General features: G+C 39.0%; 1 protein-coding gene across 4 annotated transcripts in view; it reads right to left on the bottom strand.

Annotated features, from left to right (window-relative positions):
* Positions 1–1,056: 1,056 nt before the first annotated feature.
* Positions 1,057–15,416, bottom strand: part of trim8a (tripartite motif containing 8a) — a 33,382-nt gene continuing 19,022 nt past the window's right edge. For all 4 annotated transcript variants that reach the window (XM_061945272.1, XM_061945129.1, XM_061945201.1 and 1 more), the window contains 5 exons: positions 6,289–6,384; positions 5,755–5,988; positions 2,348–2,379; positions 2,125–2,240; positions 1,057–2,057 (listed from right to left, as the gene is read on the bottom strand). In XM_061945272.1, the coding sequence (XP_061801256.1) occupies positions 1,516–2,057; positions 2,125–2,240; positions 2,348–2,379; positions 5,755–5,988; positions 6,289–6,384 (1,020 nt within the window). In that variant the 3' untranslated portion in view covers positions 1,057–1,515. The remainder of the gene's footprint in view (positions 2,058–2,124; positions 2,241–2,347; positions 2,380–5,754; positions 5,989–6,288; positions 6,385–15,416) is intronic.

Raw genomic sequence — 15,416 nt, 5'->3', positions numbered from 1 at the left:
ATAATCTACAAAGATACAAATAATTGCTATTGCGACATCTAGCGGACACATTTAGAACAACAGTTTCTTCCATTAAAAAATTTCAGCTCATTTTTATACTTAGCAAACTCATCCCGCGGGCCGGATAAAACCTCTTCAGGCCGTACGTTTGACACCCCTGCTCTACAGGTAAAACTCTACCATATACGGAGATATTTGGCAAAAAAAATAGTCACTAAAATCTCAAATTCCAAACGGCTCATTTGGATCAAGTTTATAAGAAGGCGAGATAGTTTTATAGATATATTTGCCATGCCTCCATGGTTTGATTTAAAATTTTCGAGAAAACCAGGTACCATCAGCTAGGATGGTAACAAAGTTCTAACAAAGGTCATAACTCATTCTCCTTCTATGCCACATCAATATGGAATGCGCTCCCAACAGGTGTAAAAGAAAGTGCATCTCTATCCTCCTTCAAAACCGCACTTAAAGAACACCTCCAGTCAACTACAACCCTAGACTAACACCCTCCCCCCACCACATCCCACCTCCCCAGATTGTAATTAATCAAATGTAAATAATCAAAATGTATATACTTGTTCTTGTGCTTTCTGAGCTCACTATGTTCACTGCTAGCTGTACATATCCTACCAAGTCAGACCTACACTGTTTCAATGTCCATTTCTCTGATGATGCAATTGTTGATAACTGAAGTGCTGATATCAACCAAACCTAACCCCTCCACATCCCACACCCCGGATTGTAAATAATGTAAATAATTCAATGTATGTACTCTGATGATTAACTTGTGTGATGACTGTATTATGCTGATAGTATATATTTATACCATGAATTGATTAACGTGGACCCCGACTTAAACAAGTTGAAAAACTTATTCGGGTGTTACCATTTAGTGGGCAATTGTACGGAATATGTACTGTACTGTGCAATCGACTAATAAAAGTCTCAATCAATCAATCAATCAAAGAAAAGTTAGATTTGCATAATAGGATCCTTTTCACTCATGTTAGAAAACACTGTATGGAATGAAATCAATAGTTTATTTCATATTCCCACTGTTTTTGTGGTTTATTAAAACCTTTACAAATGTAGTAAAATATTGACAAGCATGTGTGGTCCAGTGTTTGTTTCAAGCCACGTGGACTTTGGAGTGCACACGAGCTTCCTTGCATGCTTTCAGCAGCAAACAGGAAATAAGTCAAAATAAGAACGTCAAGTCTTTTTAGGCACTGATGTCTCTTTAGTCCTTGTGTTGTTTTTTTTCCAATGTATTTTCTTTAACATACAGTGGATGGATTCCATTGAGTTAAGACTACAGTATATTATCTGCATGATTATTTCCAGGCAAGTTGGAATAGGACATATATATGTGCAGGCGACGTCATTAAGTAGTTTTGCAATACATGATTTTATATAAGAGCTCTTGTTCTTAATAACTAGTGCACTGGGTGTATTTGGAATCCAAAATGAAGAAAAGATGAAATGTCAATAAAGCTGGTGTTGACGGTGAGGTCGTCACTTGGTCCCGTAATGCTTGGTTGAAGACTGGCTATACAGCCCATAATAGTCAGGGTGCCTCATGGGTAAATGCTGCAGGGGCTGGCTGGCAGGGAGGGTGCCAAACTCCTGAGAGGCGATGGGGGCAAAGGAGTCGTGTGTTGGGTAATGGGCTCGAGCAGCTGCAGGCCTGGAGCAGCAGCAGTTGTTCAGAGTACACATCAGGACTTTTCTCCCCTCATACACGGCCTGTTGGGACGTGCCCCCGCCCCGGAGGTGTGGCGGGAAAACGCTCCCCGAGTGTTGGGCCGAAGCGTCCAGGAAGCGACTGTGGCCTTGGCCTTCAGACGGGAACATGTTTGAGGTATGCTGGCCGTGGTCAGCCAAAAGAGGCTTTTTGCTGCTGTAGATCAGAGGCGGTGGATGCTGGGAAGTGGAGTTTTCCGTGCTGTTCTCTAGGAAAGCCATGCCATATTTCCTCTTGTTGAGTCCTGATCGGGCGCCAACAGTGCTGAAGTGCGTGGGGACTATCTCAAGGATGGATGCCTCATTGACAGGATCTGACAATATGAAAGAAGCCAGATTGAGTTCGACATGAATGCCTACAAACTCTCAAATCTGCCTTACCTTCCAGTATTTTGCGCAAATTCTTCTCCTGTGTTGAGAGGCCTGAGAATAAATGATGAGAGTTGATTTGGCCCACTGAGAGTGGAGGCATGGCACTGCTCAACTGAGAATTGGACCTACAATCACAAATTCACACTTCATTTAAATAAATTAAAACAAATGCACCAGATTATCTTTATCTCGAAAAAATGTGGTTGAAAGCAAAAATGCAGAAAACACTTACCTGTCCATTAGTAGTTGGTAAGGCTTTGTGTTCTGGCAAAGAAAAGAAACATAAGTTAATTTAAGGCTAGTTTGGCATTTTGTAAACTGTGCAACAGTCAATATTTTAAAATCATTTTAAATTCGCTCTTGAAGGTTTTCCATAATTATAATGTGTCGTTCTGTGTATGCAAATGAGACAAACTTAATCCCTGCCAAGCAAAACAAGTCAAAAAAGTAACAGTAGCAGAGTATTATAGCTACTATAATTTAGTATTGTCCCGATACCAATATTTTGGTACCGGTACTAAAATTATTTCGATACTTTGATACTTTTCTAAATAAAGGGGACCACAAAAAATTGCATTATTGGCTTTATTTTAACAAAAAATCTTAGTGTACAATAAACATGTTTATTATTGCAAGTTTGTCCTTAAATAAAATAGTGAACATACTAGACCAGTGGTTCTCAACCTTTTTTCAGTGATGTACCCCCTGTGAACATTTTTTTAATTCAAGTACCCCCTAATCGCAGCAAAGCATTTTTGGTTGAAAAAAAGAGATAAAGAAGTAAAATGGTGGTATGGTATGTCATCAGTTTCTGATTTATTAAATTGTATACAAGTGCAAAATATTGCTCATTTGTAGTGTTTTTTCTTGAACTATTTGGGGAAAAAAAAACTTGTTGAAAAATAAACAAGTGATTCAATTATAAATAAAGATTTCTACACATAGAAGTAATCATCAACTTAAAGTGCCCTCTTTGGGGATTGTAATAGAGATCCATCTGGATTCATGAACTTAATTCTAAACATTTCTTCCCAAAAAAATAAATCTTTAACATCAATATTTATGGAACATGTCCACAAAAAATCTAGCTGTCAACACTGAATATTGCATTGTTGCATTTCTTTTCAGTTCTTTTTGACAGACATTTTAGTGAGGGTCAAACCATCATGGCATGGGGGAAACTCTGGGTTTATGGTAATGAATGGAATAGCCTACTTGATTTGATGTTCAGTTTATAAACTTACATTCATATTTTGTTGAAGTATTATTCAATAAATATATTTATAAAGGATTTTTGAATTGTTGCTATTTTTAGAATATTTAAAAAAAATCTCACGTACCCCTTGGCATACCTTCAAGTACCCCCAGGGGTACGCGTACCCCCATTTGAGAACCACTGTACTAGACAACTTGTCTTTTAGTAGTAAGCAAACAAAGGCTCCTAATTAGTCTGCTGACATATGCAGTAACAAATTGTGTCATTTTCCATTCTATTATTTTGTCCAAATTATTAAGGACAAGTGGTAGAAAATGAATTATTAATCTACTTGTTCATTTACTGTTAATATCTGCTTACTTTCTCTTTTAACATGTTCTATCTACACTGCTGTTAAAATGTAATAATAATTTATTCTTTTCTTGTTTGATACTTTACATTAGTTTTGGATGATACCACAAATTTGGGTATCAATCGGATACCAAGTCCATACAGGATCATACATTGGTCATATTCAAAGTCCTCATGTGTCCAGGGACATATTTCCTGAGTTTATAAACATAATATAAAGAAATAAAAAACTAAAGAAGATGTTGTGATGACATAAAATATCGACGTAATCATAGTAGTATCGACGAGATACGCTCTTGTACGTGGTGTCTTTACAGTGGATATTAGGTGTAGATCTACCAATGCCGTTTGTTTACATTGTGATGTCGGTGAGCTACGGTGTGTAGTGAAGCATGTTTAGCTATTCCTTGTCCTGCAGGGATGATACTTGTAAGAAACTTACTTTATTTGTCGCCATGGAGATGAGGATTAGTGATTTAGAAGTAGCTACAACAAAGCAGACTGCCGATGGTCTTTAGCCGCTAGCTAGCTAGCCATGTCTTAAAGCACCTCTTCCTGAGGGCGTTTCAGTGTTATAACTTCACCTTTATAGTTAGTTTTTAAGCCAAAATGCGTCCGTTCTCCCTTTTCTTTCTACACACATTGTCTGTTTATAAGTACTCCGTGATTGTGCGCTGCCGAACATGCTCCTGTGCTCGCAAACCAGCAATGACACGACAAGACGACGACGGGGGGGTGGTGGACCGGTAATTTTTTTAGAGGTGGTATACTACCAAATATGATTTATTAGTATCGCGGTACTATACTAATACCGATATGTTTGACAACCCTACTATAATTTCAGATAGGTGATAAGACACAGAATACTGCAAGATGGCATTGCGTCTTGCAAGTGTGTACAGCTCCACTAATGGACATTGGAGTGTTACTTTCAAAGGCAAAATTAAAGTATTGCTGCTAGAAACATAATTGTATATGGGACTTTATTGTATTATATGTATAGTACATGTTCCAAAAAGAAAAAAGCATAAAACACCACCAGAATTAGAGATATTACAAGTCAAAGTGATGAAGCTTAGTGTTACGCTCATGCCTTGGTGTAACTAAACATTACCCTATAAGATGAAGGCAATTGCATTTTATTGATATTTGAAATGTATTCAATGTTTATAAATGAATATTTAAATATGCTAAATGTAAAAAAAGGGAATAAATATTCAAAATAAGATCATTAAATGAAATCTAGTTTGGTTACGCCATCATGAGCGCAACACAAGGTTGTAAAAGTTTCAACTACAATTCTAAATAAGATGTCAAAAGCAAACTGAAATCAAATACACACAGCTTAAAGATTGATCAATACCTATTTAAATGTAGTAATACATAAATATGATGATTTATCAAAATATAAAAGAAATATACCTGAACAGAACGCTCATGATGGTTACACCAAAAAGTAACGCTATGAATCGCGTTTTTCCAAGTTTTTGGGGCATTTTTATGCTATTTCCAAGCATCTCCTTTTTATTATCATTGATTTTAAATGGTCAAACTAATGCATATTAAATATGCATGCCCTAGGAAACAAAAAAAAAGTCATATTTATTTTGATTGTTACATTTTGAAGTACATTTGTGCAGGTGGGTGCGAATGTACCCATTACCAGAGCTGTACACAAATAGAATTAGAATGAATACAATGCAGCAGAAACGGGATTGAGTTAATTAATTTACAAATAATTGTATAAGACGTCAGGTTCATTCTAGCCTGAGTGGAATGTATTGCTGCTATCACCTGACACCATCATTTGTTGAATCATGTTAGCGTTTGAAGTAAATATGTAAATGAGATCATGTCTGAATGCGCTGTTTCAATGAGTAACATCAAATAGGACAGTCAGAGCCAAAACAACATTCCTTAGGTCTTTTTTCAGACCTCTTTCTTCTTGACAAAAAGCACACCAACATGCTCATTCTTGGCCTCGACTTGAATACAATTAAATAAGGTTATCCGTTAATAGTTTCTCACTTATGCAATACCCGGTGACAATTAGGGTGAAAGAGGTGGAGCACCTTCATGAAGTTGATGTTGTCTGCTCTTTGAAAAAAGGCTTGCACCGAGCTCAGGAGTTTTTCTGCTTGTTGCCGCCTCTCGTTGAGCTGCAAAACTTGCTGGGAGTGTTTCCTTGCGTAGGAGCTGCAGGCTCTCTCCAGCATCTGCATAGTTTCACACTGTTTGGCTTCGAGCAAGGCGTGCATCCTTTGGTACTGGTCTCGGACTCGCTCCTTTAGGTCTACCACTGCATCCTGTGGCAAGTAGAGAGGTTGATTATGGCAATACAATGTAAGTAGTGGACACAGCATTGTCACGTTGTTTTTAATGTCTGACATTTGATCGTTATCACTTTAGAGGCAACGAATCATTGTTGGTAACGCCACACTATAAAAGGTAATGACTCTTTGACAAAAACCTATGAGACAACGTGACATGAGCAAATGCCTTACTATTAGGACAAATACAATCTCACAGTATTGTCAACGTCCCTTTCTGAGGATGTCGACTATTGTGCCTGCAGAGGACCCTACGCAGAATGCAATGTAGTGTACCTTCATCAGCGTCTTGTCAGATTCCAGCTTTGTAATGTGCTCATCGATGTTCTGAACACGACCCTCCAGTCTGTCTTGCTGCCTCATTAGCACGGCCTGTAGAGAGATGACAGACAGGAAATGAATGAGGTGGACAAAGACCAAACAGGACACAAGTCCAAACTAAAGTCATAAGTGCCACAGTTCTGTTCTGTTCATCATTTCCTGGTTTAGAACGATCAACCCTCAAATGGTATATTGTGTTTTTGTGAGATCTACAGGTCATTTCATCCACTATGTTTCGTTTACTACCTACTCCAATGCTATTGTACTAAATTCTAGATTCTTTCTTGATCAATCTGTAAAGCTGGAAAACAACAGTACACTATTTATTTCTGATGCTCTTATTTTACGTCCAATTCCACTTTCAAAGCTGAAAATAAAATAACGTTCTTAAACTAATAAATACACCGTGCCACTTCACGATTCACTATGGTCTTTTAAAGTGCCTTTGTGTATTATTGAGTACATTAAGATTGTCGTACCCATTTAAGTCCCTGACAACACAGGAATATTTGTGTTTTGTTTTTTTTTGCTGGTTGAAAGAAGAAACTAGAGATGTCCGATAATGGCTTTTTTGCCGATATCCGATATTGTCCAACTCTTAACTACCGATTCCGATATCAACCAATACCGATATATACAGTCATGGGATTAACACATTATTATGCCTAATTTTGTTGTGATGCCCCGCTGGATGCATTAAACAATGTAACAAGGTTTTCCAAAATAAATCAACTCAAGTTATGGGAAACAAATGCCAACATGGCACTGCCATATTTATTATTGAAGTCACAAAGTGCCTTTTTTTTTAACATGCCTAAAAAAATGCCAACAGGGCACTGCCATATTTATTATTGAAGTCACAAAGTGCTTTTTTTTTTTTTTAACATGCCTCAAAACAGCAGCTTGGAATTTGAGACATGCTCTCCCTGAGAGAGCATGCGGAGATTGAGATGGGCGGGGTTGGGGGTAGGGGGTCACGGGGGGTGTATATTGTAGCGTCCCGGAAGAGTTAGTGCTGCAAGGGGTTCTGGGTATTTGTTCTGTTGTGTTTATGTTGTGTTACGGTGCAGATGTTCTCCCGAAATGTGTTTGTCATTCTTATTTGGTGTGGGTTCACAGTGTGGCGCATATTTCTAACAGTGTTAAAGTTGTTTATTCGGCCACCCTCTGTGTGACCTGTATGGCTGTTGACCAAGTATGACTTGCATTCACTTGTGTGTGTGAAAAGCCGTAGATATGTGACTGGGCCGGCACGCAAAGGCAGTGCCTTTAAGGTTTATTGGCGCTCTGTACTTCTCCCTATGTCCGTGTACACAGCGGCGTTTTAAAAAGTCATACATTTTACCGATAATTTTGAAACCGATACCGATAATTTCCGATATTACATTTTAAAGCATTTATTGGCCGATAATATCAGCAGTCCGATATTATCGGACATCTCTAAAATAAACTAATCTACAAGTTGTTAGATCAATAACAAATCACATCAAAACGGTTACTTGGTGAAAATGATGCAGTAGTACAATACCTCACAACACCAGAATAACTTCCTTCACAATCCCATTGACGTCACTATAGTGTAGATGGGAAAAATGGTATATATAGGTCTTGAAAAAATGCAGTCCATTCTGAGTGTCAGAGTGGCCACGGCCGTGTGGTTCTAAAACATTTTCTAGGACTGATATCTGGAGTCGGTTGCGAGCAACCAAGACATCTTGATTCTCCAGCTTTCATCAAATCTCCTCACCCTAGCAATAGTTTACCTCCTTAAGTGGTCAAACAACGCATACTTTTGCAGGTCGGTTGGATCATGCTTGCAACGTAAAAAAGATAGAAGAATTGCTTGGTCGGAGATATTTGCTACATGCTACTGCACGGTTTCCCTTAATGTAAATGAACGTGGTGCTCCGCCACAGCAAAATCATCGCCGCCACACCTTGAAAATGAGGGTTTTTTACTTGAAAAGAAATTAAAGTAACCAAAAAAGTAAAAAATAGCGTCAGACTTTGTGTGACTTATTCTGTAGGCTATAAAACACTATATGTCACACAAAGTCTGACGCTATTTTTAACTCTTTTGGCCAATCTTATGATAACAATTGGCCCGATTCCAACAGGTTTTACCTCCCGTGCACACACTTTCGTCTCTGTGCTTTCCCCGACACACAACGACACTTCCTCATTCTCAAAACCACACAAGGATAAAACATTACCACCAGCAGGTCGTTACAGTATGAATGCATATGTTGAGCATATTATTTGCGCATTATTGACTCGTGATGCACGGAAAATGTTGCCACCGAAAAAAGACTTTGTTCACAGAAAACAGCGCTGCTGAAACTGGATGTTGTGATCAAGTAAAAAAGGACGCATTCGATTGTCTGGAGCGTAGTCAGCATGTCTGCGATGTGGACATAACTTTGATGTATCCCGGATATACCCGCAGACAGCGCTCTACAAAAAGTGCAAATATTAAGAGGAGAAAGTCCATCTTGAGCAGTAGTGTCAAGCAGACAAACTTAAAAAAAAGCCCTAAGACTAAATGAAAAAGTGAATTTACTGTTTGCATATATTTATTAATTTCACTACTCTGTATTAAATCTAAAATCTATTTTAACGAAAAATTAGGGCAAGTTTTTTTTCAACATGTAGTCATCTGCCGGATGACCCTTTGATTGAGGTTCCAAAATGCGGTACTGTAGTTCTGCCAATGGAACCAAACTAGGGTTGTACTGTATACCGGTATTAGTATAGTACCGCGATACTAATGAATCATATTCGGTACTATACCACCTCTAAAAAGTATCCCCCCCTTTGTTGTCACGTCGTGTCCTTGTTGGTTTTACGAGCATGTTTCGCAGCACACAATCACGGAGTACTTACAAGCAGACACAGTGTGTAGACATAAAAGGGAGAATGGACACATTTTGGCTTAAAAACTAAAGATAAAGGTGAAGTTATAGTACTGAAACACCCTCAGGAAGAGGTGCTTTAAGACATGGCTAGCTAGCTAAAGTCCATCTGCAGTCTGCAGTGTTTTAGCTACTTCTAAATCACTAATCCTTGCCTCAATGGCGACAAATAAAGTAAGTTTCTTACAAGTATCATCCCTGCAGGACGAGGAATAGCTAAACATGCTTCACTACACACCATCGATCACCGGCGTCACCGCTAATGACGCCGTTCCTGAATGTAAACAAACGCAATGGATGCATCTACACCTAACATCCACTGTAATGATACCAAGTACAGGAGTGTATCTAGTCAATACTACTATGATTACAACGATATTTTTTTAGCATCACAAAATCTTTTTTTTTTTTAAATATTATATTTATAAACTCAGGAAATATGTCCCTGGACACATGAGGACTTTGAATATGACCAATGTATATGAAATCTATCTAATCTATTCTTTCATTCTCAAATTAATCTTACTTATCTCATCATATGAAATATGACTTACTTCACCAATTATTATTTCTTTATTTTTATTGTGATTACTTATGGAGTATATTGTGAATAAATTGAGAACAGGAAGTGAACAAAAGTTTTAGCAACTGTTATGTAAAAGAAAAGGGGTAGGATTAAATAAACTCTGCTTCTTCCTACTCCTTTTCAAACATGTTGAAAAGAGAAACTGGAAATTAATGTATGATCCTGTTACTACTTGGTATCGGATTGATACCTAAATATGTGGTATCATCCAAAACTAATGTAAAGTATCAAACAACAGAAGAATGAGTGATTATTACATTTTAACAGGAGTGTAGATAGAACATGTTAAAATAGAAAATAACCAGATATTAACAGTAAATGAAAAAGTAGATTAATAATCCATTTTCTACCACTTGTCCTTAATAATGTTGACAAAATAATAGAATGGAAAAAGACACTATGTTACTGCATATGTCAGCAGACTAAATTAAGAGCCTTTGTTTGCTTACTTACTCCTAAAAGACAAGTTTTCTCGTATGTTCCGTACTTTATTTAAGGACAAACTTGCAATAAGAAACATATGTTTAATGTACTCTAAGATTTGTTGTTAAAATAAAGCCAATAATGCCATTTTTTGTGGTGCCCTTTATTCAGAAAAGTACCGAAAAGTATCGAAATACATTTTGGTACCGGTACCAAAATATTGGTATCTGGACAACACTAAACCAAACTGATGTGAACTCGACAAGCTGTTTGGTGTAAGCCTGTGAGTCACATCGCAACCTACTCCAAAATCCAGAGTGGACGGAGGAAGCAAGTGCTGGCAGGCACAACAGCAAACATTCACTGTGAGAACACTGACAACTGCACAAATCCACCTGACCCCAGCTGTCCACTGTTGGGAGCCGTCCCACTTCCTGTGTGGAGTACAGAGTCCCACAGGGGGTCCAAGAACTAAATAGAATCCTTCACCATTTAGTGCTGCAGATGGAAATCAATGTACAGTCTCAGTCTGATTGATGACAGAGAGCATTGGAGGGCACGGGCGTCCTTTAATGAGCTCGGTTGTGCATGGAAAAGCCACTTGTGCACCAACTAAGAGGAAGCCTGCGCTCAAGGCAACAAAGCCTGCTGGATTATCTAATGTGCATGTGGGGGAGGAGACACTCTCACTAGCCCCTCTCTGCTTTCTCCTCTCGCCACATGCATCCCGCTACCGTTGTTGTTTGCGTTAGCCTCTGCGGCAGCGGCAACCACTGTCATGTCTGTGTGCGGACCCCCAGGGCCCGAGTGGAATAGTGCTGAATGACAGTAAAGTGAGACATGTAAACCGTAATCGAGAGAGAGAAAGTTGGGAGCAAAAATGACATGAGAACCAGGACATTCCTTTGGTCTCCAGCGAACGGTTTTCAGCACAGCTACTTTGCGGTATCACAGCAACCGGCCTCTTCAGCTACCTACAACAAGCGGCCGGCCACTAGACTCCACTAGAACAACGCTGCAACTCATCCTAGCGATGACGAGTGCTTTCCACCATGTGCTTCATTATTTGAAATAAATTGCAATTGGACAAACAAGACTAGAGAAGTAGTAAGTGATAGACAATATGCACTCAACATGAGAGTAACAACCTGCACAATCTCATTTCATTCAGTACAAAATAAGTATTCATTTAAAGAGGTTGTTTGCAATTATATTTTTAAAACCCAAAAATATAACCACACCATCGGCTCGCTTGTGTTACCATTAGTGGTTTAACAGAACATCCATTTTTTACTGCGTGTCCCTTTTGGGGTCACGAGGGTGCTGTAGCCTATACCAGTATATTTTTAAATGTCAATATTTTTCACAATTACTAATTACCGTATTTTCCGCACTATAAGGCGCACCGGATTATAAGGCGCACCTTCAATTAATGGCCTATTTTAAAACTTTGTTCATATATAAGGCGCACCGGATTATAAGGCGCACCTTCAATTAATGGCCTATGTTAAAACATTGTTCATATATAAGGCACACCGCATTATAAGGCGCATAGAATAGACGCTACAGTAGAGGCTGGGGTTACGTTATGCATCCATTAGATGGAGCTGCGCTAAAGGGAATGTCAACAAAACAAATAGTGATTGTACCGACACTTCTACTTGCTGCTCTCTGTTCAACAACCCACTGTTCCAGTTTGTCCTCCAACTGTAGCCATCTCGCTTTGTTCCCTCGGAAACTCTGTTTAGTCTTCTTTACTTGGCGCAGGTCATGATGTTGCTTCCTCCACTTCCGCACCATTGATTCGTTAATGTTAAATTCTTTCGCTGCTGCTCTATTCCCGTGTTCTACTGCGTGACTGCGTGATAAAGTTTAGGTCTCACAACAACGGGACTTCATTTTCCCCCGTAGAAAAATAAGTTCTTCTTCTCTGGTAAGCAGCTGCGGACTTAATTTTCCCGTGTAGAAGAAGAAGTTCTTCTTTGGTAAGCAGCCGCCGACTTCATTTTCCCACGTAGAACAAGAAGTTCTTCTTCTCTGGTAAGCAGCTGCGGACTTAATTTTCCCCCGTAGAAGAAGAAGCGCTTCTTCTTCTACAGTAAGCAGCCGTAGAAGGGGGAAAATGAAGTCGGCGTAGTTACCGTAGTTGCAAGACCTGTTGTGGTTCAATATTGGTCCATATATAAGGCGCACCGCACCGGTCATGATGTTGCTTCCTCCACTTCCGCACCATTGATTCGTTAATGTTAAATTCTCTCGCTGCTGCTCTATTCCCGTGTTCTACTGCGTGACTGATCGCCTTGAGTTTAAACTCTGCGTCGTAAGTGTGTCTCTTAATAGGAGCCATTTTGGGTCTTTACATAAAGTTTAGGTCTCACAACTACGGGACTTCATTTTCCCCCGTAGAAGAACAAGTTCTTCTTCTCTGGTAAGTAGCTGCGGACTTAATTTTCCCCTGTAGAAGAAGAAGTTCTTCTTCTTTGGTAAGCAGCCGCCGACTTCATTTTCCCACGTAGAACAAGAAGTTCTTCTTCTCTGGTAAGCAGCCGCCGACTTCATTTTCCCCCGTAGAAGAAGAAGCGATTCTTCTTCTACAGTAAGCAGCCGTAGAAGGGGGAAAATGAAGTCAACGTAGTTACCGTAGTTGCGAGACCTGTTGTGGCTCAATATTGGTCCATATATAAGGCGCACCGGATTATAAGGCGCACTGTTAGCTTTTGAGGAAATTGGAGGTTTTTAGGTGTGCCTTATAGTGCGGAAAATACGGTATATTGAATTTTTTTTAAAAACGCGTCGGCCCAAGGAATTTGTCTGGTGTTTGGACTCACCGCCGTCTCGTCCACACGTAAACACAGAGAGAGCCCGTGCACACAAACAAAAGCAGTCCAAGAGAAGCAACTAACAATTTGCAGTCATGTTCAGAATTGTTATGATAGAATATACCCTTTTTTTCAAACCACAGGGTGCACCCAGGGGGTGATCAAGAGTGATGGTCAAATGCAGAAAATCATTTCGCCACACCTAGTGTGTGTGTGACAATCATTGGTACTTTAACTTTAACTGCCGATGAGCGAGTCTATTCAGGTCTATTTTCATACTAAAGGCGCACCGGATTATAAGGCGCATTAAAGGGGTCATATTATGATTTTTTTTCTCAATTTAAAACACTACCTTGTGGTCTACATAACACGTAATGGTGGTTCTTTGGTGAAAGTGTTGCATAGATTATGTTTTACAGACCATTTTCAATTAGCTTTCTGAGCGTCTCTTCAGGATGCGCTGTTTTGTGGCGGTCTTATTTATGTGGTTCACCTTCGACAGCGTCTTCTCACCATCATCTTTGTTGTAGCGGTGTAGCGTGCAAGGACGGGAGTGGAAGAAGTGTCAAAAGATGGAGCTACCGTATTTTTTGGAGTATAAGTCGCTCCGGAGTATAAGTCGCACCGGCCGAAAATGCATAACAAAGAAGGGAAAAAACATATAAGTCGCACTGGAGTATAAGTCGCATTTTTTGGGGAATTTTTTTTACAAAACCCAACACCAAGAATAGACATTTGAAAGGCAATTTAAAATAAATAAAGAATAGTGAACAACAGGCTGAATAAGTGTACGTTATATGACGCATAAATAACCAACTGAGAACGTGCCTGGTATGTTAACGTAACATATTATGGTAAGAGTCATTCAAATAACCATAACATATAGAACATGCTATATGTTTACCAAACAATCTGTCACTCCTAATCGCTAAATCCCATGAAATCTTATACGTCTAGTCTCTTACGTGAATGAGCTAAATAATATTATTTGATATTTTACGGTAATGGGTTAATAATTCCACACATAAGTCGCTCCTGAGTATAAGTCGCACCCCCGGCCAAACTATGAAAAAAACTGCGACTTATAGTCCGAAAAATACGGTAACTGTTTTAATGACATTCAGACCTTACTTCAATCAATAACGGACCAGCAAAATGGATGGATGGATGGATGGATCTTCTTATTCGTGGCTCAATAATGCAACATCAATGCCGGAAATGTGTCCAGTGAAAAAATGTCCGACCGGAACCCTCTAATAACTAAAGTTCCGTGGGTGAATTATGTAAACCCACTACAGTTTTTAGCGCTTTGATAGTCTACTGACAAGTAAGAACTTTATGCTACTTTATATTAGAAATGGCAACAGCGGAGGATGAATGTCCCCTAACAAGAAGATAGTGAAAAAGAAGAAGCTTATGACTACAATGGCGGACGCGCGCACATTTTCAGGACTTATGCAGATCCCAAATACACATCAGCGGGTACCAGAAGCTAAGAAAAGTTGGTTTTGCATAATATTGCGAAACAAAACGGCAGGTAATATGTCTGCTAATAGGTGCCATTTTGCGGTCCTTATACACACACCATAATAATACTTGTATGTTAATGCACCGACAATCCATCAAGCGGTGCGGCTTAATAGCTTACCGAAGTTGTACTAAAAACATTTTGGCAGATTGTTGAGCACTGTGTATAGTGTTCTATATTCTCAATGGAACATTTAAAGTTTTGGTGTTGTTTACTGGCGTCATCTTGCAGTTTACACTAATCTCTTATGTATGACTGCCATCTACTGGTCACACTTGTCATTACACCATTTACCAAATAAAATTGCTTCGATGTCGGTAAGCACAACCAGAATTATGCCGTACATTAGGCGCACCGGGTTATAAGGCGCACTGTCGATTTTTGAGAAAATTAAAAGGATTTTAAGTGCGCCTTATAGTATAAATAAATACGGTATATTAGATGATAGGTAACGTTAGCTATCCAAATCGATATCATTAGCTAACAACACACAAAGCTAATGCTCATGCACGTGTTACGTACGTATGTACGTAGTGTATGTTTTTACGTCCTAATAGCATAATATGTTGTTTAAAATTAATTGGGAAGTTAGCACCCTCTAGGCATCTGCATAAAAGTTGCAAACAGACTCTTTAACAGTATGCTTAGTTTCACAGGCCTACTGTATCTAGTTTGGCTTTCAATTATCAAGAATGAGGACTCAATGAGAAGGCAATAATGCATTGGTAGCTATTAGGTAAGTCAACTGACGTCAATCATGATTAAAAATAATAATAATAATAAAGCTGCTGTATATCACGTTTAGGTAGATGCTTT

The sequence above is a fragment of the Nerophis lumbriciformis genome, linkage group LG02 (genome assembly GCF_033978685.3).
Source record: "Nerophis lumbriciformis linkage group LG02, RoL_Nlum_v2.1, whole genome shotgun sequence".
Taxonomy (NCBI): domain Eukaryota; kingdom Metazoa; phylum Chordata; class Actinopteri; order Syngnathiformes; family Syngnathidae; genus Nerophis; species Nerophis lumbriciformis.
Note: the sequence above shows the minus strand (reverse complement) of the source record. Positions and strands in the feature narration are given on the sequence as shown.